Source organism: Helianthus annuus, chromosome 3 (genome assembly GCF_002127325.2).
Source record: "Helianthus annuus cultivar XRQ/B chromosome 3, HanXRQr2.0-SUNRISE, whole genome shotgun sequence".
In the NCBI taxonomy this organism is placed as follows: domain Eukaryota; kingdom Viridiplantae; phylum Streptophyta; class Magnoliopsida; order Asterales; family Asteraceae; genus Helianthus; species Helianthus annuus.
In genome coordinates, this window is record NC_035435.2 from 172,810,592 (window position 1) to 172,833,633 (window position 23,042).

The window sequence follows — 23,042 nt, forward strand, 5'->3', positions numbered from 1 at the left end:
ATCTTAGAGTTATTATTATTACTCATCACATCATATTTCACATACCATAACACGTGTCTAGTGAATATGAATGTGGAAACACTACGACTTATGTCACATGTTTTTTTTTCACAATTCACATGCCAATAACACATTGCCTTAGAGTTATTATTATATATTGTTCATTCCATCATATTTCACATATTTCACATGACCATAACATATGTCTAGTGAGTATCAGTATGGAAACACACCCACTACTTACGTCACATATGTTTTTTTTTTTTTTCATAATTCACATGATCATAACACATTGCCTTAAAGCTATTATTATTACTAGTAATCTGGCTGTTTTCTAGTAGTGACTTATCCCACCAAATTCACATGACATAACATATTGCCTTAGAGTTATTATTATATATTGCTCATCCCATCATATTCATATGACCATGACATATGTCTAGTGAGCACCTACTACTCATCACATGTTTTTTTCACAATTCACATGACCATAACACATTGCTATTATTATTACTCATCCCATCACATTTCACATGACCATAACACATGTCTAGTTAGTGTGAAAACACCCATTCCTTACGTGGCATGTTTTTATTACACAATTCAAGCCTTAGGGGTGTTAAAGTGACATTGCCTTAAGCCTAGACAAAGTGGGAGGACTTGAGGGGGGGGGGGGGGGGTGAAGCGCCATGTGGCAGCCACGTCAACACTTGTCAGAAAAGTGACATGGTGCTAAAAAGGGCGGGGTGAGATGAGGCGTGAAAGGGTGACGTGGTGTGACACGTGACATACACTTTTTATGTTTTAAAAAAAAAAGAAAATCAAATAAAAAAACTCACCACCAATCAAAACAACACACATCATCACCATCTTCTTCACCACACCGGTGAAGAATCCAGCGCCCAAACCTTCACGCCGCGCTCCACGCCACTGACGGCCTGATGTGTCCGGCGTGGAGAGACTTCCACGCCTCCAAACCACACCCACTCCGTGTGATCTAAGACCTGTTATAGAGAAAATAACCAACACAATTTTAAAAGTTTTTTTGGCCGGCACACCGTCTCATGTAATGTGTTCCAAATAGAAGATGGTGAAAGAAACGATAAAATAGGTTGGCTGGAATTCATTTTATCACGTATAGATGAATCGGTCTCATTTTACTACAGGTTACGTTGTATTTTTTATTTTCATTAAGTTTTTTATATAAATAATCGAGTTTACAATGAATTTTTGTTTACTCGTGCTCCCTGTTTCCCTCCAACATCTTATTTATTACACTTAGAGGTAATACTCATTTCGCAGAACTTTAAACCATTTATCAATGGCGAACACAGTTGCAGAGCTTGTGTTCATCCCTGCACCCGCAGTTGGTCATATAATGTCCACAATCGAGATGGCAAAAGTACTCTTGAACCGTGATCAAAGGCTCTCAATAAACGTTCTTCTCATAAGCCCTCCTTACCCCGTCCCTGCTCTTACCACCTACATCGAATCATTGGCTAAAAACACTATCGAACGCATACAGTTCATTGAACTCCCTAAAGATCAAACACCGCCAAAGCTCGACCCCAAAGCCTTCCTGACTTCCTTGTATGAGTTCTACAGCAGTCATTGCAAACATGTCAGAAATATTGTGGCGGACATGATAAATCAAACTGGTTCGGGTAGGGTCGTTGGGTTTGTCGTTGACGTGTTCTGCACCGGCATGATAGATGTGGCTAATGAATTTAATCTTCCGACGTATGTGTTTTTCACTTCTAGTTCTGCCTTTCTTGGCTTTAACTTGTATATCGAGACGCTATGTGTGGATCATAACCAAGATCATGTTATGGAGCTGAGTAACTCGGGAGGTGAGATGGTTGTTCCGAGTTTTGTTAATCCAGTGCCGAAGAAGGCTTTTCCAGCAATGTACGAGATACAAGATGGGTTGGACATGCTGATCAACTCTTTTCGCGAATTAAGAAAGGCTAAAGGGATAATGGTTAATACGTTCTTGGAGTTGGAAACACACGCGATGAAGTCGTTTACTGACACCAACTTCCCGCCTGTATATCCCGTGGGACCCCTACTCAATCTAGACGGGGTAGCTGGAAAAGCTGACGACATGGATGTGATTAAGTGGTTGGATAGTCAACCACCATTGTCAGTGGTGGTGTTGTGTTTCGGGAGTATGGGAAGTTTTAGTGAGGTCCAAGTGAAGGAGATAGCACTCGGTTTAGAACAAAGTGGTCATCGTTTTGTGTGGTCCCTATGCCTAACTCCTTCTAAAGAGCAATTACTTGATGACCCAAGAGAACTATTGCCGGATGGGTTCCTTGAGCGAACGGTGGGCATAGGGAAAGTGATTGGATGGGCACCACAAGTGTCGTTGCTGTCCCATGAAGCAGTTGGGGGGTTCGTGTCCCATTGCGGGTGGAACTCGATGCTAGAGAGCTTGTGGTTTGGTGTACCAACGGCCACATGGCCAATGTACGCTGAGCAACAACTTAATGCATTTGAAATGGTGGTGGAGTTGGGATTGGCGATTGACTTGAAAATGGATTATAAGATCGATATGTTTAATCCCGCTGCCATAGTCGTTGTCACGGCAGAGGAAATAGAGAATGGGATAACGCGACTCATGGAGGATAACAATGTTAGAGCGAAAGTGAAAGAGATTAGCAAACTGAGCAGGGTAACAGTGGCTGAGGGTGGTTCATCATATGCATTAGTTGACTATCTAGTTCAAGAAATTATGAGTAACATCATATGACTTCAAATTTCTGTATGAGTTACTACTGATTATATTATCAGGTTGTTTGGGGAATACGAGTCAAAAAGCATGATTATTTGTTGTATTTTCACCTTTATTTGAATTTATAGAACGCATCCGTTGTGCAGTTTTTCAAGTGATTTTAGAAATTTATTTAGAGTACAGAGAGACCATTTATCGTGGTTTTAGACATGTTTTAAGCTAGTCTAGGCTCCTTTCAGACCTGTCAGACCGGGTTTTCTTGTGCCAAATCTGGCCGGAATTTGCGCCCTTGTGCCTTGATGCATGCAAGGCTATATGGTTGCCCTTGCGCAAATGCCTTGTGTGCTTTTTGTGTGTTCTCTTTCCGCATTGAAAGAAATGGGTCAATTTGGGTTATGTTTTATCAATAACGGGTCAACGGGTCAAATGATTTACAAAAAGATTTAAATTTAGAGGAAATATGAAATGGATAAAAAGTGTTTGTGAGTAGAGGGTAGGGATCCTGTACATTAATCCAGAAGTGTGAGAAGTGTATTATAACACTATATATAACACTATATAACACCATATAAACACGGTATAACACTACGTAACACCATATAACACTATGTAATACTATATAACACTATATAACAATATATATAACACTATACATCTATCATAGACATGATATCAGACAAAATATAGTGTTATATGGTGTTACATAGTGTTTATACGGTGTTTATACGGTGTTATATAGTGTTATATATAGTGTTATAATACACTTCTCACACTTCTGGATTAATGTACAGGATCCTCTATCTGTGAGTAGACTCAACTAGGCCGAAACCTGTTTTGATCTGCACTGAATAATCACCAGTTTCAGTGATGTATCATATTAACTTGTCTGATGGAAGGGGAAAGGGTGGCTAAATGCATTTAAAAAGATTATAGGTTTGACCCGTTTCATTTTGTTTGAGACAAAACATAAACATGATCAGGATCATCCTGTTAATTATAAGCAGACTCTTATCTACACTCTAGTTCATGTAAACTAGCTAAATGCATGAACTTAGGGAGAATCAAAACAACCACACATGTTAATCAATATCAACATGAAGAAATGACTCAGTCACGTTCAGTGGTGGAACTAGAACATTATCCCAAAAAAAAAATTTCATCATGCAATCATATAATATAAAAAAACGACAATAAATAAATAAAGTAAAACAAATACCTAATAGATTTGTCTTCTTCTTTTTTTCATAGCTTGAAATCGTTCCATCACATCATCATCTTAAACTTCATGTAAAAAATCCTTTTCGACCGCACAAACCATATCATTGTTCAAAAATTCCGGGCCCATTCGATTGCGTAAATCCGTCTTGACAAGCTTCAATTTTTAAAAACATCTTTCAATGGTTACGTTTGCAACCGGTAAAAGCAAAGCTAGCTTCACTACCCTATAAACCGACGGACAAGAACTATGAGGTATCCTTCAGTGGCGCGACGTTCTGTCCTTTGATCTGGGGCTAACATATAACATTATAATTGGTTTGGGCTAACATATAACATTATAACTGGGCTTTAATAACAATTGGTTGGGCTTATTATTTACAATCTTCATTATTGAATGTAAGCACTTTATAACTGGGCTTTAATAACAATTGGTTGGGCTATATAAGCTAGTTGAACAAAGTTGAGACGTAGCCCGTGCTACGGCTGGTTATACATCAAGTCCGCCACTGGTCACGTTTATGTTGTTTCATGTTGTGGGGATCTCGTTTAAGACAAAAGCACATGCAGGGCATTAAAGCTAACCATCGCGGCATCACCACAAACTAATAGAGATTGAACAAGATATTTCATTTTAACGGGTCATTTGTAGCGAAAAAGCCTGAACATACACATCAAACATGTCAAACAAAGCGACTCAAAACCTGAAATTGGAGGTGTCTTCTAGTACGGGTCATATAACGTGTCGACCGAAGACTGATGTATCATTTGTTTACTAGTATTTTTTTTTTTTTGCTGATTTTTCTGCAACTTTTAGCAAAAAAAAAACATGATTTTCGGTTTTTTTATTGTTTTTTTAATTTGTTTTTTAATATTTCGTCACAAATGCGGTACATTTTTTTATATTCTGTCACAAATACGTTGCAATTTTTTTGATATTCCGACACAAATGCGGTGCAAACTTTTAAGGAAATGATGTTGAAAATGCGTAGTAAATGCGTCACAAATTTCCGACACCATGTTTTTGTCGGAAATACGTTAAAATTTGCATAGTAAATGCGTAGTAAATAGTTTCCAATGGGCTTTTTCCAACATCAAGGTTTTGTTGCAAATCCGTAGCAAATCTCAATTTGTGATGCATTTGTGACGGAAAAGTGTGTTAAACATAGTCACTTTTCTAGTAGTGTGGAATGTTGTTGGATGGACTTTGACCACCGTTGTTGCTGCTCTAAAAATAAGTCCACCGATTGTTTTGGTGAGCTTCAAGGAAGTAATAGAATCCATATCGCGGACTTGAACGGCTTCCCGCGCACCGGTGTACTCCTTTTTGAAGTCCTTAAATCTATTTAGCGAACCTGTTTGAAGTAATAACATCCAAATAGATAGCTTGTGTTTTTTTTAAAGCTCAAACAACCATATAGCGGACTTGGAAAAAGTCCTACTTTCAATTAACATTTTGGAAACCACCTAGTTTCACTTATTTCATGGCCAAACCACCTACTATATTTATAAAAGCTTTTAAAAACCTTTCGGGCCCTTTAAAAGTTTGGGCCTCGAGCAACAGCACGGGTTGACCGGCCCAAAAGCCGGCCTGCCACCTACTTCTAGAAAGAAAAAAAAAATTCTGACATGATTTAATTACCTGAAGAGGTATGGTCCCAATTCATGGCGCGCATCCCCAGCTGGCACAGCTGCTCTTCCCTCCTACACCATCCGGCTATAAATAGGACCCTTCATCATTCAGGTTCAGGATCTTTTCGCTCTCTATTCTCACGCACTAAACACACACTGTTTATTCTCCCTCAGAACAGTACTTATTCTCACGCCGGAGCCTGGTTAAGAGGGAAACCCCCATATTCCCCTCTTAACGAGACTGACGGTGTTGCTGTTTTGCAGGATCTAGGTCATTTCAGCGAGTAAGAAAGGAGATTGAACCCACAGAAGGAATAACCCCACAGATTAACCTTGGTGTTAAGCTGTATTTCATCATTGGCGTCATCATTACCTTTACAAGAAATGAATATCAATGTCAAGGACTCAAGATGCTAGTACCCACCATTCATGTGAACCCGTTGATTTTTAGGCAGTAACAACAAAATTCAACATATGGTTGGTTGGTTGTGATTTCTTTTTAGATCGAGTCCTTGTCCTTATTAGTTATATTACTTTTTATAAAATTTGGTGAAGTTACATTTAATTAACTTTAGGAATAATCCATACAAAGCATATAATAATACAAATCATTCGTGTAAGTTAACAACAACCCACTGATTGTTATTATTATTTAAATGGGGTAAAATCAAATACAAATGTGATTTAAATGCATCCCCCCAGTTGTCGACTGGCGTTCTCTCCGTTTTCAAACTGTTAAATGCATCCCCCCAGTTGTCGACTGGCGTTCGCTCAGGTTTTAACGGGTGCCCTACGTAAAGTGGTGGCGTCTCCAGGCTCGGTTGAAAACTGGGTTCAGTTGCTTTTGTTGCCGTGCTGTACACTAAGGGTTGTCAGGCCTTCTTCAAGGCAAGAACGAAGATCAGGAAATAGAAAATCCCTGCAGTGCAACAGCATCTTGCAGGCGCTTGCATTGTGGAAAGATGGGTCTGGTTTCCCAGATCTGGTCTCTTCTCTCCTGAATAGTGAGGGGGACGCTGGGTTCCTAGGAGGGATTCCGGAAGGGGCGAAGACAATAAAAAGGACCCCAATATCAAGCAATGCCTGCGGAAGGTCAGGGATGGGCATTTTACAGCGGCGGTCAAAGTTTTATGTTCCAGTGGGGTTGCCCCCTTTGGAGAATCGACCATGAAAGCTCTTATTGATAAACATCCTATGGTGCCACCCCCATCACTGCCTTCCAACCCTATTGTCCAACCCACTATTATTGCAACAGAGGATTGCGTGCTTAAATGTATCCAATCCTTCCCTAGAGGGACATCTTGTGGCAGAGATGGGATGCGGGCCCAACACTTGTTGGACGCTATTGGTTGTGAGGGTTCGGTAAGTTCCTCGGGTCTTCTCACAGCTATTACTAGAGTCGTCAACCTATGGCTTGAGGGGCTTTGCCCTAAGGTGTTGGCCGAGTTTGTGGCCTCAGCCCCCCTCACCCCCTTATTGAAACCTGATAATGGTATTAGGCCTATCGCCGTGGGGGGCATATGGCGTAGGTTGGTCTCTAAGGTGGCTATGAAGAAGGTTGGGAAGGAAATGGCCCAGTATTTGGGGGATTTTCAATTCGGGGTTGGTACACCAAATGGGGCGGAGGCGGTGCTTCATAGTGCGAACAGGTTCCTGAGCTCTTTTCATGAGGATGGGTCCATGGCCTTGCTTACGGTAGACTTCACCAATGCTTTCAACATGGTTGACCGCTCAACGTTCCTCCAACAGGTCCACCAGCATTGCCCATCTATCTATCGGTGGGTCCAGTTCCTGTACGCCCAACCCGCTAGGTTATATGTTGGCAGCGAGTGTTTTGGGGCTACCACTGGAGTGCAACAAGGTGATCCCTTGGGGCCCCTTCTCTTTGCCCTAGCCTTACACCCCCTTATTCTCCGTGTCCAAGAGCACTGTAACCTCCCCTTTCATGCTTGGTATTTGGATGATGGTACGATTATAGGTAATGCAGTGGAAGTCGCTAAGGCCTTGGACATCATCAACACGGAGGGACCATCCCTAGGGCTCCACCTCAATATTAAGAAAACGGAAGTGTATTGGCCATCGTGTGACGGTCTCAAGGTTCAGGACGACCTTTTCCCGAGAGGGATAGGTAGACCTGAGAGGGGGGTTAAGCTCCTTGGGGGGGCGGTTAGCCGAGATTCTGTTTTTATCGGGGAATTAGCAGGGCGACGGGCATTGACAGCGGTTGACCTTATGAAACTCTTGCCCTGCCTTCAGGACCCCCAGTGCGAGTTTCTTCTTTTAAGGTCATGCATGGGGGTAGCTAAGTTACTGTTTGGGTTGCGGACCTGCCAACCCCACTTGATGGCAAATGCGGTATCCTGTTTTGACGATGGTCTTCGAGAGGCTATTGAAGACATTGTTGTTTGTGGGGGGTCCTACTTCGGTGACCTTCAGTGGCGTCTGGCATCTTTGCCGATGCGTCTGGGTGGTTTGGGCCTCCTCTCTGCTCGGGATGTTGGAGTTTATGCTTTTGTGGCGTCTAGAGCTCAGTCGTGTGTATTGCAAGACCATATCCTTCGGAATAGTGGGGTTGTTAAGCTTGACGTAGACTACCAACAAGCCCTTGAGTACTTAAGTCACTCTCTTCCAGACTTTGATATTGGCGGTTTCTCTAATATGGACACCGCCCCCTCAAAGCCACAAAAAACTTTGGCGAATGCCCTATTTGACAAAATCGCTCGGAGTCTGGGAGAAGCATTTGATTTGTCTCCCCGCCAGAAGGCGGTGATTGAGTGCTTGAAAGGCCCCCACGCGCAAGACTTTTTGACTGTTATCCCGATCGAGGGGCTGGGGCAATGCATGTCGGCTGTTGAGTATAGGGCTATCCTCAAATACCGGCTGATGATCCCTATGTATCCAGAAGACGAAACCTGCCCAATCTGCCATAAAGCCTGCATGGATAAATACGGGGAGCATGCTGTTCATTGTAAGGAGCTCCCTGGGTTCAAATATCGGCATGACTGGGTGAGGGATGTTTTAGGGGACATCTTGAGGAGAGCGGGGATTTCTGCCAAGAAGGAGGCCCCTGTGAATTTCCTTACGGATCCCATGGAAGGGAGATCTACATTGAGACCAGCAGATCTGCTCGTCTTTGGCTGGGCGGGAGGGAAACATGCTTGTGTGGATCTCACAGGAGTCTCCCCCTTAGCTGGTTTAAGGGATAGCGGGTTTGTAGCAGGACAAGCTATAAGGAAAGCGGAATCAAAAAAGGTGGATAAACACGCTAAAGCCTGTGCTGATAACCAACATGCATTTGTCCCCTTCGCCTTTGACACCTTTGGCTCCCTAGCTCCAGAAGCTATCCGTTTGTTGACTAGGGTCCAAAAGGTTGTCCACAGCAGTTGCTCATCAACAGGGGGGCAGGGGTTTGTCTTTAATAGGCTAGGGTTTGCTATTCAGAAGGGGGTAGCGGCGCAGCTTGTTGCTCGCTTACCTGCGTTATTGATGTAACTCGGCCAGTTCATATATATAATAGTTTGTGATTTTGTCTGAAGAAAAAAAAATCATTCATCAGGAAAAAAAAATTAATATATATACTGACATGAGAAGTGAAGAAAGATTTTCTTTTTTTTTTTAATTTTTTTTTCCTATCTACTTAAACATGATGCATAGCTGAACAATGTTAAAAAAAAGTTTTTTTTTCCGTGTATTTACTAAAAAAATGTAAAAAAAAGTTTTTTTTTATGTAATTACTCTAAAAGAGTGGGAGTAATTACGTGAAATTACAACGAGTGGTTACAAAATTACTTAATTACTCTACTAGTAGTGTAAATACTTGGAAAAAAAATTCAATGTTGTCAACCAGGTACGTATTTTAGTCTTAAAATAAAATAAATAAATAAAATAAAAAACTTCATGTCCAATTATTAACTTAAATTACTTTTATAATAAAGATCATCCAACTTCAGAAAACTAAACAAACAAAAATGTGACCACAACCAACAACACCCTATTCTTACTTATAGACAACTAAACACAAACAAAAAGCAAGCTTTAAACAAACCATCAATGGCTAACACACTTGCAGAGCTTGTATTCATCCCTGCACCAGGGGTTGGTCATATAATATCCACCATCACATGGCTAAAGCACTCGTCAACCGCCATCAAAGCCTCTCAGTAACCACACTTCTCATAAACCCTCCTGGCTCATCTGCTGGCACCTACATCGAATCGTTGCTAAAACCCCTATCGAACGCATTCGATTCATCCAACTCCCTCAAGATCAAACACAGCCGAAGCTCGACCCCAAAAACTTCTTGACTTCCTTGCATGAAATCATCAACAGTTATTGCGAACATGTCAGAAATATTGTGGCTGACATGATAAATCAAACTGGTTCCTCTAGGGTCGTTGGGTTTGTCGTTGACGTGTTCTGCACTGGCATGATAGATGTGGCTAATGAATTTAATCTTCCCACATATGTGTTTTTCACTTCTAGTTCTGCCTTTCTTGGCTTTAACTTGTATATCGAGACGCTATGTGTGGATCATAACCAAGATCATGTTATTGAGCTGAGTAACTCGAAAGGTGAGATAGTTGTTCCGAGTTTCGTTAATCCAGTGCCGAAGAAGGCTTTTCCGGCGGATTACTGGACACAAGAGGGGTTGGACTTTGTGATATGTTCTATTCGGGATTTGAGAAAGGCGAAAGGGATAATGGTTAATACGTTCTTGGAGTTGGAAACACACGTGATGAAGTCGTTTACTGACACCAACTTCCCGCCTGTGTATCCTGTGGGACCCGTACTCAATCTAGACGTGGTAGTAAAAAAAGCTCATGACATGGATGTGATTAGGTGGTTGGACGGTCAACCGCAGTCGTCAGTGGTGTTATTGTGTTTTGGGAGTGCGGGAAGTTTTAGTGAGGTTCAAGTGAAGGAGATAGCACGCGGATTAGAACAAAGTGGTCATCGTTTTGTGTGGTCCCTACCCTAAGTCCGCATCTAGCACAATCGTTTGAAGACCCAAAAGTGCTATTGCCAGATGGGTTCCTCGAGCGCACCGTGGGAATAGGAAAAGTGATTGGGTGGGCCCCACAGGTCTCGTTGTTGGCCCATGAAGCAGTGGGTGGGTTCGTGACCCACTGCGGGTGGAACTCGATACTAGAGAGCTTGTGGTTTGGTGTACCGATGACTGCATGGCCAGTGTATGCTGAGCAACAACTTAACGCATTTGAAATGGTGGTGGAGCTCAGATTGGCGGTTGACTTGAAATTGGATTATAAGATGGACTTGTTTAATCCCAACGTCAATACAACCATTGTCACAACAGAGGAGGTAGAGAGGGGGATAAGGCGTGTAATGGAGGATAATAAGGTCAGAGCAAAAGTGAAAGAGATGAGCAAATTAAGTAGGGCGACTCTGGTTGAGGGCGGTTCGTCGTATGCTTCGGTTGGATACCTTGTTCAGGAAATCATGAGTAACATCATATGACTTCGGATTTTGTATGATTATTGATTTGTATAAGTTATATTCTCAGTCTCTCATGTTTAAGAAAAGTAGCTAATTATTGATCTTGTTTCACTGTGTTGGTCAACTAATCAGTGCTATATTTCACAATTCAATTCAATTAAATTGGTTTAGTGACTATGAAAAAGACAACTAGTATTAATGTATTTTGTAATCACTATTTGTATTAATGTATTTTGTAATCTATTATTGAAGACCACTAGTTTTTTTCCCAACATGGACCCAAGTGATTAATATAACTCCTTGTAAATTATCGTGTTATGAATTTGTATCGAGATAGATGGTAAACGGACAACAAGTTATGCCGTTACCCCTTTTTGAATAGCAAAATTAACTCCTTTTAAACACTATTGTCGTTGGATGAGGGGCAGCGTTGGCGACAGTCAATGGCCCGCTCACTCTGGGAACCCGAAAATTAAAAAAAAAAGTATAATTTAAAAAAAAATTGTTTCTTTGACTTTTTTTATATTTATTTTTAATATACATATTTTGGGGGTTCATATCTTTTACTCGCCTGGCCTCTTGAATTTGAGGGGGCTCCGCCTATCCGGACACCTACTGCGCCTAAATCCACACTTTTGCAAACCTAGACGCCTCGTATAGACCTATACGAGGCGTCCATGCACTGAATTCGATGGGTGTACAGAGGGTGTCAGGCACGTTGTTTAAGGAACCCTATACGCAGGGTATGGGGCTATACGAGGCGTCTCTGTTTGGTATTTTTTTTTGGCTGAAATGAGGGGTGTTTTGGTGGGTTTTGGGTTGGTTTTTTGGATGGTTTTTGAAGATGTGTTTTTTTGATGAAATTTTTTTAGGTTTTAAAAAAAGTTTTTTTTTTCTTTTTTACACTATAAAAAGTTGTTGTTTTTTAAAAATTAACTATTTGCCTTTAAAAATCGTTTTTTTTTATTTTTAAAAAAGTTTTGTTTTTTTTTTTGTTTTTTACACTATAAAAAGTTTAAAAAAATTTTTTGTTTCAGCGTCGATTAAATCAACTATTTTAAAAATCGGCTCTTTAAATATATTATATTGTTTTTAACATTTTACTTTTTTAAATATTATTCTTTCGATTAAAATTTTATTTCTTTCAAATATTGTTTCCGTATTATATTCAGGGGTTATATTGTTTCCGTATTATCTAAATTTAAGAGAACAATCATTGAGTAACCGAATAACTGAAAACAAACATAAATATGACATATATAAGATAACTGTTTACATCCATAACAAAAATATAGAAGATAAGTTTGTACATCCACAATAACAATAAAAACAACAACAGGTCTATGCATCCAAATCCGAATCTGAATCCTGATGCTGCTGCTGCGGCTGGTGCTGCTGCTGCTGCGGCTGCTGCTGCTGATGTGGTGCTCGAACCGGTGGAAGCGGTATCGGGGGTAATCCCTCTCTCTCTCGTCTATCCTGCTCCGCCCGTACCAACCAACCTACCAAATCGTCGAGCCTGTCAAGCCTGGCTCGTACATCCGGATGTAGTGCAGCTCCTGGGGCACCACCTCGAATAGCGTGACGTGGAAACTGAGGTGCCCCGGCAGGTGGCGGTGGCTGTGGCGCCGCTGCACCGTCTAGATCCTCCGGAGGGTCCTCCACGGGCACTACATCAGCAGGATCTGCAGGAGGATGAACGTCCTCGAAATGCTCTGGTAGGTCCTCCTCTCTCCATACGCCCCCCTCGCGGTTTTTAAACCGCGGGCCAACCGGGAACCTCTTGATAACCCTCATCCCCCATAGCGACTGCATACCCATCCGCGTCGGCATGATGGCCGGCGTCCGTAGATGTGGGTCCTGATGTGGTACGAGGCCAAAAGAACGGGCAATGACGGTCACGTACGCCCCGCCATACAAAAATCCGCGCTCCTGCCGGTGATGGCCGGAGGCGAAGTACTGGGCTAGACCGTGTGCTAGCGCGCACGGCCTCCTATACAACAAACAATATAGGAAAAAAAGATCTGTGGTCGTACACCACTCACGGCTGTAGCCGCGCGCTGATATAGAAGTGGCGAGCAAATGGTGCAGATACCTGCAGATAGTGTTAGCGAAATACAAAAACAGAGATTAATAAACAGTGCATATAATCACAATAATTGCAATAATAAACGTACATACCTGTATAGTGGGTCGCTAACAAACGACACCCTCCCCTTCGACTTGTCATGCTCCCAATGATCCGCCCCCGCAATCACCTGCCAAAACCCAACAAGAGTGGGTTTTTCAACCACCACTAGCCCCGCTGTGTAGATCTCAGTCTCGATCTCCTCCTGCATGTATAAACCACAGCGCACCGCAAACTCTGCTAGCGTCATCGAACGCTGAACGCCAGCAAGCCTGAAAGAAACCTCAGGCGGAGGGGGAGCACCTGGGTACGGAATCATAAATAAAACAATATAATAATAAATAATAAATAATAAATAATAATAATAATATTAATAACAATAACAATAATTAATAATAATAATAATAATATAAATAAATAAATAAATAAATAAATAAATAAATAAATAAATAAATAATATTAATAAATAAATAAATAAATATCAATAACATTCACCTGGGTACGGAATCGGCACTGGCTCCCCAGGAGGGTGAAATGTGAATGACGAAATGAACTCGACCAGCAACTCCCTGTAGGTCGGCGTGTGCGCCAAATCAAAAAGACGATGCCACGGCGAATCGATAGGTATAAACCGACGCACTCTCGGCGTCTCAGCAATCTCCTCCATCGCATCCCAGTCGATCGATGCATGCGATCCAACGTGCATCCTCCTAAGCTTCTGGCAATGACGGGCGGCGTCAGTGCCGTCGGGAAACTCTAGATAGGGATGCCCCTGCAACGTATCCACAGGCGGTCGCTGTCTCCGTCGTGGACCCTGCTGAACCGGCTCTATGTGAATGTCATCGCCCGGCATCAGATCGTCCTCCATAATAAATACTGTATACGTATACAATAATAATAATATTAATAAATAATAAATAATAAATAATAAATAATAATATTAATAACAATAACAATAATTAATAATAATAAATAATAAATAATAAATAATAATATTAATAACAATAACAATAATTAATAATAATAAATAATAAATAATAAATAATAATATTAATAACAATAACAATAATTAATAATAATAATAATATAAATAAATAAATAATAAATAATAAATAATAATATTAATAACAATAACAATAATTAATAATAATAATAATATAAATAAATAAATAAATAAATAAATAAATAAATAATAATAATATTAATAATAATGTTTTTAATAATAATAATTAATAAATAATAATAATAATAATATTTAATAATATAATTAATAAATAATAATAATATTTAATAATAATTAATAAAGAATAATAATAATATAATTAATAAAAAAAAAAAAAAAAAAACAGACCCTCGTATAGCCCTCGTATAGGGCTATACTCAGCGTCCTGTTCCACAAGTTCTTCATCATCATCAACATCAAACCCCCAAAACCCAACCAAATTCAACTTTTAGGGCAAACCTACGGTCTAAAGGCATAAACGAGACAAAAATACTTAACTACGGGATGAAATACGTACCGGTGATGCTTCGATTCTTCAAAAATACGGTTGAAATACGTACGAGGCGTATAGATCCGAATGCACCGTATATGTGTGTGTTTTTGTTTGTGTGTGTGATCTGTGTCGTCTAGGCCCCCCCCCCTGTGTTATACGAAGCCTAGACGCCTCGTATAGACCTATACGAGGCGTCTATGCTTTTTGCTAAATGACATTTTTGCCCCTGTTTTACCCTTAGTATAGCCTTTTATCAGGGGCAAAATGGTAATTAACCATTCCAAAAAGATATTTCTGGAATGGTTAATTACCATTTTGCCCCTGAAAAAAGGCTATACTAAGGGGTAAACAGGGGCATAATGGTAATTTAATAATACATTTTATTAATTAAAAAAAGAAATGGCAAAAAGTAACCACCTCAACTGTACTCCTCGTACAGGTCTGTACGAGTCGTACAATTTTGAAATTACCTTTTAGCCCCTGCTAAGTGGCTATACTGGGGGCATATCAGGGGTAAAATAGTAATTAACTAAAAAGATTTTCAAAATTCAAATTCAAAATTCAAATTTAAACCGCTCAAAGAGACGCCCCGTACAGGTCTGTACGAAGCGTCTACTTTCAAAAAATTCAAATTTTGAATTTCAGAAATTCAAAAATTGAATTTTCAAAATCCCGCTCAAATAGACGCCCCGTACAGGTCTGTACGAGGCGTCTGGTTGGTGTAAAATTACCTTTGAGCCCCTGGAATAAGCCTATATTGGCTGAAATGAGGGGTGTTTTGGTGGGTTTTGGGTTGGTTTTTTGGATGGTTTTTGAAGATGTGTTTTTTTGATGAAATTTTTTTAGGTTTTAAAAAAAGTTTTTTTTTTCTTTTTTACACTATAAAAAGTTGTTGTTTTTTAAAAATTAACTATTTGCCTTTAAAAATCGTTTTTTTTTATTTTTAAAAAAGTTTTGTTTTTTTTTTTTTTGTTTTTTACACTATAAAAAGTTTAAAAAATTTTTTTGTTTCAGCGTCGATTAAATCAACTATTTTAAAAATCGGCTCTTTAAATATATTATATTGTTTTTAACATTTTACTTTTTTAAATATTATTCTTTCGATTAAAATTTTATTTCTTTCAAATATTGTTTCCGTATTATATTCAGGGGTTATATTGTTTCCGTATTATCTAAATTTAAGAGAACAATCATTGAGTAACCGAATAACTGAAAACAAACATAAATATGACATATATAAGATAACTGTTTACATCCATAACAAAAATATAGAAGATAAGTTTGTACATCCACAATAACAATAAAAACAACAACAGGTCTATGCATCCAAATCCGAATCTGAATCCTGATGCTGCTGCTGCGGCTGGTGCTGCTGCTGCGGCTGCTGCTGCTGATGTGGTGCTCGAACCGGTGGAAGCGGTATCGGGGGTAATCCCTCTCTCTCTCGTCTATCCTGCTCCGCCCGTACCAACCAACCTACCAAATCGTCGAGCCTGTCAAGCCTGGCTCGTACATCCGGATGTAGTGCAGCTCCTGGGGCACCACCTCGAATAGCGTGACGTGGAAACTGAGGTGCCCCGGCAGGTGGCGGTGGCTGTGGCGCCGCTGCACCGTCTAGATCCTCCGGAGGGTCTTCCACGGGCACTACATCAGCAGGATCTGCAGGAGGATGAACGTCCTCGAAATGCTCTGGTAGGTCCTCCTCTCTCCATACGCCCCCCTCGCGGTTTTTAAACCGCGGGCCAACCGGGAACCTCTTGATAACCCTCATCCCCCATAGCGACTGCATACCCATCCGCGTCGGCATGATGGCCGGCGTCCGTAGATGTGGGTCCTGATGTGGTACGAGGCCAAAAGAACGGGCAATGACGGTCACGTACGCCCCGCCATACAAAAATCCGCGCTCCTGCCGGTGATGGCCGGAGGCGAAGTACTGGGCTAGACCGTGTGCTAGCGCGCACGGCCTCCTATACAACAAACAATATAGGAAAAAAAGATCTGTGGTCGTACACCACTCACGGCTGTAGCCGCGCGCTGATATAGAAGTGGCGAGCAAATGGTGCAGATACCTGCAGATAGTGTTAGCGAAATACAAAAACAGAGATTAATAAACAGTGCATATAATCACAATAATTGCAATAATAAACGTACATACCTGTATAGTGGGTCGCTAACAAACGACACCCTCCCCTTCGACTTGTCATGCTCCCAATGATCCGCCCCCGCAATCACCTGCCAAAACCCAACAAGAGTGGGTTTTTCAACCACCACTAGCCCCGCTGTGTAGATCTCAGTCTCGATCTCCTCCTGCATGTATAAACCACAGCGCACCGCAAACTCTGCTAGCGTCATCGAACGCTGAACGCCAGCAAGCCTGAAAGAAACCTCAGGCGGAGGGGGAGCACCTGGGTACGGAATCATAAATAAAACAATATAATAATAAATAATAAATAATAAATAATAATAATAATATTAATAACAATAACAATAATTAATAATAATAATAATATAAAGAAATAAATAAATAAATAAATAAATAAATAAATAAATAAATAATATTAATAAATAAATAAATAAATATCAATAACATTCACCTGGGTACGGAATCGGCACTGGCTCCCCAGGAGGGTGAAATGTGAATGACGAAATGAACTCGACCAGCAGCTCCCTGTAGGTCGGCGTGTGCGCCAAATCAAAAAGACGATGCCACGGCGAATCGATAGGTATAAACCGACGCACTCTCGGCGTCTCAGCAATCTCCTCCATCGCATCCCAGTCGATCGATGCATGCGATCCAACGTGCATCCTCCTAAGCTTCTGGCAATGACGGACGGCGTCAGTGCCGTCGGGAAACTCTAGATAGGGATGCCCCTGCAACGTATCCACAGGCGGTCGCTGTCTCCGTCGTGGACCCTGCTGAACCGGCTCTATGTGAATGTCATCGCCCGGCATCAGATCGTCCTCCATAATAAATACTGTATACGTATACAATAATAATAATATTAATAAATAATAAATAATAAATAATAAATAATAATATTAATAACACTAACAATAATTAATAATAATAAATAATAAATAATAAATAATAATATTAATAACAATAACAATAATTAATAATAATAAATAATAAATAATAAATAATAATATTAATAACAATAACAATAATTAATAATAATAATAATATAAATAAATAAATAATAAATAATAAATAATAATATTAATAACAATAACAATAATTAATAATAATAATAATATAAATAAATAAATAAATAAATAAATAAATAAATAATAATAATATTAATAATAATGTTTTTAATAATAATAATTAATAAATAATAATAATAATAATAATATTTAATAATATAATTAATAAATAATAATAATATTTAATAATAATTAATAAAGAATAATAATAATATAATTAATAAAAAAAAAAAAAAAAACAGACCCTCGTATAGCCCTCGTATAGGGCTATACTCAGCGTCCTGTTCCACAAGTTCTTCATCATCATCAACATCAAACCCCCAAAACCCAACCAAATTCAACTTTTAGGGCAAACCTACGGTCTAAAGGCATAAACGAGACAAAAATACTTAACTACGGGATGAAATACGTACCGGTGATGCTTCGATTCTTCAAAAATACGGTTGAAATACGTACGAGGCGTATAGATCCGAATGCACCGTATATGTGTGTGTTTTTGTTTGTGTGTGTGATCTGTGTCGTCTAGCCCCCCCCCCCCTGTGTTATACGAAGCCTAGACGCCTCGTATAGACCTATACGAGGCGTCTATGCTTTTTGCTAAATGACATTTTTGCCCCTGTTTTACCCTTAGTATAGCCTTTTATCAGGGGCAAAATGGTAATTAACCATTCCAAAAAGATATTTCTGGAATGGTTAATTACCATTTTGCCCCTGAAAAAAGGCTATACTAAGGGGTAAACAGGGGCATAATGGTAATTTAATAATACATTTTATTAATTAAAAAAAGAAATGGCAAAAAGTAACCGCCTCAACTGTACTCCTCGTACAGGTCTGTACGAGTCGTACAATTTTGAAATTACCTTTTAGCCCCTGCTAAGTGGCTATACTGGGGGCATATCAGGGGTAAAATAGTAATTAACTAAAAAGATTTTCAAAATTCAAATTCAAAATTCAAATTTAAACCGCTCAAAGAGACGCCCCGTACAGGTCTGTACGAAGCGTCTACTTTCAAAAAATTCAAATTTTGAATTTCAGAAATTCAAAAATTGAATTTTCAAAATCCCGCTCAAATAGACGCCCCGTACAGGTCTGTACGAGGCGTCTGGTTGGTGTAAAATTACCTTTGAGCCCCTGGAATAAGCCTATATTGGGGGCCTCTCAGGGGCTAAATGGTCTTTTGTGCAATATTATACGAGGGGTCTAGTCCTATACGAAGCGTATAGTTTTTTTTTTGTAGAAAAATTTAAAAAAATACTATTAATTCCAAAAAAATATTATTAATTACAAAAAAAATACTATTAATTACAAAGTTACACTATTAATTCCAAAAAAAATACTATTAATTACAAAAAAAATACTAATAATTACAAAAAAATACTAATAATTACAAAAAAATTCTATTAATTACAAAAAAATACTAATAATTACAAAAAAATTCTATTAATTCCAAAAAAATACTATTAATTACAAAAATCATTCTTCCGTGTAACTATCTATGTAATTAAGACTGGGGTTTGATCTTGGTCGAGGATTCATTATCGATGTATACCATTCTAGACGTGGCAAGTACATATCTTCCCATTGTTCTGTGTGGGGTCTTCGGTGGGTCAACCATAGCCCGTGTGCTGGTGGCATAGGATAATCCCCTTCCAGCTTAACATGTATGAAGTGGTTCTCGTTAACATGTGTAAGCGTTATGAATAATGGTTGTTGATTAGCCGGAGGACTTAGTATTGGGAAGTAAGTGGAACTCGCACCCATGGTTGTCGTTAACAGGTGCACCCCGATACCGTACGTTTGTGCAATAAGAAGTCCTGCAAAGGGGAAGTCCATCCAGTGATTCTCCCCACAACCGGCCACTGAATCCCAAATTAGGCCCTGACGATGCGTGTAAAAATAACCTGCAGCCCATGCTTCAAATATTGGGAACCAGATCGATTCGTTCTGATCCATTTCTTGGACAAGGTCCCTTCTAATACGCCCCCATGAACTCTGATCCATCCCTAAGCCCACAGCCACAGACCGAAACCCACAATGACCGTCCGGCATCACATCTCGTATGCACGAGACGTACGGATGGAACACTGGCGGAATGTCAGACTTAAACCGTTCGATGATTCCCACGTACTCGTCCCCAATGATTAAAGGAAAACCGTGATCATCTCGTGTCTCTTTCTTCTTAGAACTCTTTGAACGGCTTAGGGTCGCTTTGGGTTTTTGGGACCTTATAACCGACTGTTGTGAGGCTTGAGACGGAACGTACGAGCTGTGGCGAGGTTTATCGTACTTACTTTGTCGTGAACCTTCAAAGCACGTGTTTGCATCACCGAAGGAGCTTCTCCTCAATTCTTCATCTATACGAGAGGCCTCGTCCAACCTTTCTTGTACCTGCTTTGTTGTTGGTCGGCCACGAGTATTTTGTTGGACAACCGGTGGTTTCTTGGTAGATTTCGTTGGAGTCAACACCGCTTTAATCTTTGAAAGCAGGCTTTTTTGCTGAGCTGGAGGGTGCGACTGTAATTGTTGTCTAACAACATCTAGCTCTTCGACCACGTCAAGGGAGTCGTCTATCAATTTACAACTTTGGAAGTTAAGTTTCCGCCAGAAGACGTCTATGTCTTCGAGTTGAATCGGACGCTCTGCACGGTTAAAAACAATATTGTTTAGGTAAAATGAAGGAAAGGAAATATATCACACAAGTGTTGTACGACGTTCAATAATTATTACCTTCACGCATGTACTTTTCTATCCTACAAGCACAGGGCAACCCACAGCTGTGCCACATTTGGCAACCACATGATGAATTAAAGCGCTCCAAGACATCTAGCCTCCTAATTGCCTCTCCATGCAACAAGTCAAGGGCTTTGTGGGATACTTTTCCAAGTAGGTGTTGAAACATCGGGTGTTTGTGGTGTTTCATTGTTTTTTCGATGCTTTCTCGAAAAGTCTTCCTTATTTCACCGAACTGTGTCTCAACTATATCCCGGACACAACCAACTATACGGTCCAGCGAGCTCCTATCTTCGACGTATCTCTTTAAGTTGGCATGTTGGCTCTCAACTCTGTTTGTAGTACGATTACCAAAGTTGCGCCTCTTATCAGTCCACGCAAAGACAAACATCTCCTTATAGTCTTTTAGCCAGTTATCGTACACGTATTTGAAGACTCCTAAAAAGTAAAAATAATTTAATAAAATTTGCATAGGTGAGTCGTATGTTATTAGAAAAACTTACTAGAACGTTTGCACTCCACAAGTCGCTTTCGCATGTTGCGCAAGTGGTAGTCGTAGATGGGTATGGATGGAGACTCAATAAATGAACCCCAGAATGACAAAAATTTCTTCCAGTCGTCGTCTGTGAAGGCACCCTTGCAGTGCTTCATAACATTCTGTTGTATGTGCCACCTGCAAAGAAGCCTGGAGGCGTCTGGAAATACTTTAGCACACGCGCCCATAAGGGCTAGGTCTCTATCCGTTAAAATCACACGTGGCTCCATACATTCATCCAACATTGCCTTAACCCTCTCAAGCACCCACACAAAGTTATCACCCCGTTCTTTACTAACAACGGCATGCGCGATAATAAACGATTTGTTGGTAGGCGTCATACCAACAATCTGGATAAAGGGCATATTGTATATGTTTGTCTTGTACGTTGCATCGATCATCATGACGTGGGGGAATGCACGCCACAAGACTCTCGAGTCCCGATGAAGAAAGAAGATCTCTGTTACGATCTCTGTTCCGGGTTCTTCCCGGATCTCGTAAATAAAGTCGTTCTTCATCAGCACATTTTCTAGTGACTGCATGGGAGTCAATCCTTGTCTTTGTTCGGCTCTAATCTTCGCTACAACGTTTTGAACGTCTTTCTGAACATGAAACCTGTCGGGGTCCTGCTTCCTTATCGTTTGAAATATTTTGCGCCGCTCCATGTTTTGAGCTGTCAGCTGCTCGATCAGTTTCATTTCGCTTGGAGTAAACCTTCGCACAAACGCGTGGGCCGACAGGTCCTCACAAAGTTCGTGGTTATGTTCAATTGTTCCGTCTTTTATCTCCCAGGTTTCATACGGGTGGTTTCGGACAGCCAGCAGGTAAAACGGGCAACCGGTTTTTTTGCTTCCAGCTTTTCTAAGTGTTGCTGTACTCTGGTGCTCACCACCACGATCACATTCAAGCCATACCCTCCCGGTTCTTCCCCCGATTTTCTTTGATCGACGGGTGACAATAACGAAACCATCCGCATTTGCTATTTCTTGTATCCGTTTCTTTAGTTCATCTAAGGAGTTGAAAACCTGTAACATCGACAATAATAATAATAATAATAATAATAATAATAATAATAATAATAATAATAATAATAATAATAATAATAATAATAATATAATAATAATATAATAAAAATAATAATAATAAAATTAATAATAATAAAATATTAATAATAAAATAGTAATTTATACCGTCTTTTTTAAGTACAGACTGTCCAGAATGGGAGGTGCTTCACTACCATATCTACCATATCCACCATAACCACCATATCCTCCAACGTCCGAATTGTTTTGATGAACATAAGGAGTGCCCGGGGAAATGAATTGCTGATGATCACCGTCTCCTCCGTATCCACCGTATCCCCCGTATCCACCGTATCCACCATATCCACCGTCCCCTCCGTATCCACCGTCTCCTCCGTATCCACCGTCTCCTCCGTATCCACGGTCTCCTCCGTATCCACCGTCTCCTCCGTATCCACCGTCTCCTCCGTATCCACGGTCTCCTCCGTATCCACCGTCTCCTCCGTATCCACCGTCTCCTCCGTATCCACCGTGTCCTCCGTATCCACCGTCTCCTCCGTATCCACCGTCTCCTCCGTATCCACTAGCAGGGTATGAGTCATCTACAGGGGCTGTTTCATCAACAGGAGGATGCTTGTTCAAATCTAGAAACGGGCTGTTTTGTTTTCCTTGTATACTAGACACAACCTCCTCTTGCTCATTAGAATCGGGAATGCCAGACTCCTCCAAAATAGACAACCGTATCATCATTAGTAAATAATAAACGAAAACAACAAGTAATTATAACATTTACGCTAATAACTGTTACCGGAACGCTTTCGTGCCCCCAGTTTTCGCTAGAATATTGCCCGAAGATATAGTTGCCGTTCCAATATGATGACATTTCAAC

At 40.3% G+C, this 23,042-nt stretch overlaps 4 protein-coding genes and 1 pseudogene across 4 annotated transcripts; 2 read left to right on the forward strand and 3 right to left on the reverse strand.

The window, feature by feature from the left end:
- Positions 1-1,264: 1,264 nt before the first annotated feature.
- On the forward strand, positions 1,265-2,879 carry LOC110928360 (anthocyanidin 3-O-glucosyltransferase 2). The gene has a single exon (XM_022171396.2). The coding sequence runs from the start codon at positions 1,322-1,324 to the stop codon at positions 2,750-2,752; it is 1,431 nt and encodes a 476-aa protein (XP_022027088.1). The 5' UTR covers positions 1,265-1,321; the 3' UTR covers positions 2,753-2,879.
- A 6,752-nt stretch (positions 2,880-9,631) lies between these two features.
- LOC110928361 lies at positions 9,632-11,307 on the forward strand (annotated as a pseudogene).
- An 819-nt stretch (positions 11,308-12,126) lies between these two features.
- On the reverse strand, positions 12,127-14,788 carry LOC118490272. The gene is made up of 4 exons (XM_035987782.1): positions 14,684-14,788; positions 13,659-14,039; positions 13,217-13,466; positions 12,127-13,130 (listed from the first exon to the last, which is right to left on the reverse strand). Exons 2-4 carry the CDS (start codon positions 14,029-14,031, stop codon positions 12,377-12,379), a joined length of 1,377 nt encoding a protein of 458 aa, XP_035843675.1. The 5' UTR covers positions 14,032-14,039; positions 14,684-14,788; the 3' UTR covers positions 12,127-12,376.
- Positions 14,789-15,733: 945 nt separating this feature from the next.
- Positions 15,734-21,823, reverse strand: LOC118490271. The gene is made up of 4 exons (XM_035987781.1): positions 21,100-21,823; positions 17,254-17,634; positions 16,815-17,064; positions 15,734-16,728 (listed from the first exon to the last, which is right to left on the reverse strand). Exons 1-4 carry the CDS (start codon positions 21,794-21,796, stop codon positions 15,978-15,980), a joined length of 2,079 nt encoding a protein of 692 aa, XP_035843674.1. The 5' UTR covers positions 21,797-21,823; the 3' UTR covers positions 15,734-15,977.
- Positions 19,291-20,811, reverse strand: LOC110930917. The gene is made up of 2 exons (XM_022174311.2): positions 20,594-20,811; positions 19,291-20,505 (listed from the first exon to the last, which is right to left on the reverse strand). The coding sequence occupies exons 1-2, from the start codon at positions 20,784-20,786 to the stop codon at positions 19,340-19,342; spliced, it is 1,359 nt and encodes a 452-aa protein (XP_022030003.2). The 5' UTR covers positions 20,787-20,811; the 3' UTR covers positions 19,291-19,339.
- Positions 21,824-23,042: the final 1,219 nt, after the last annotated feature.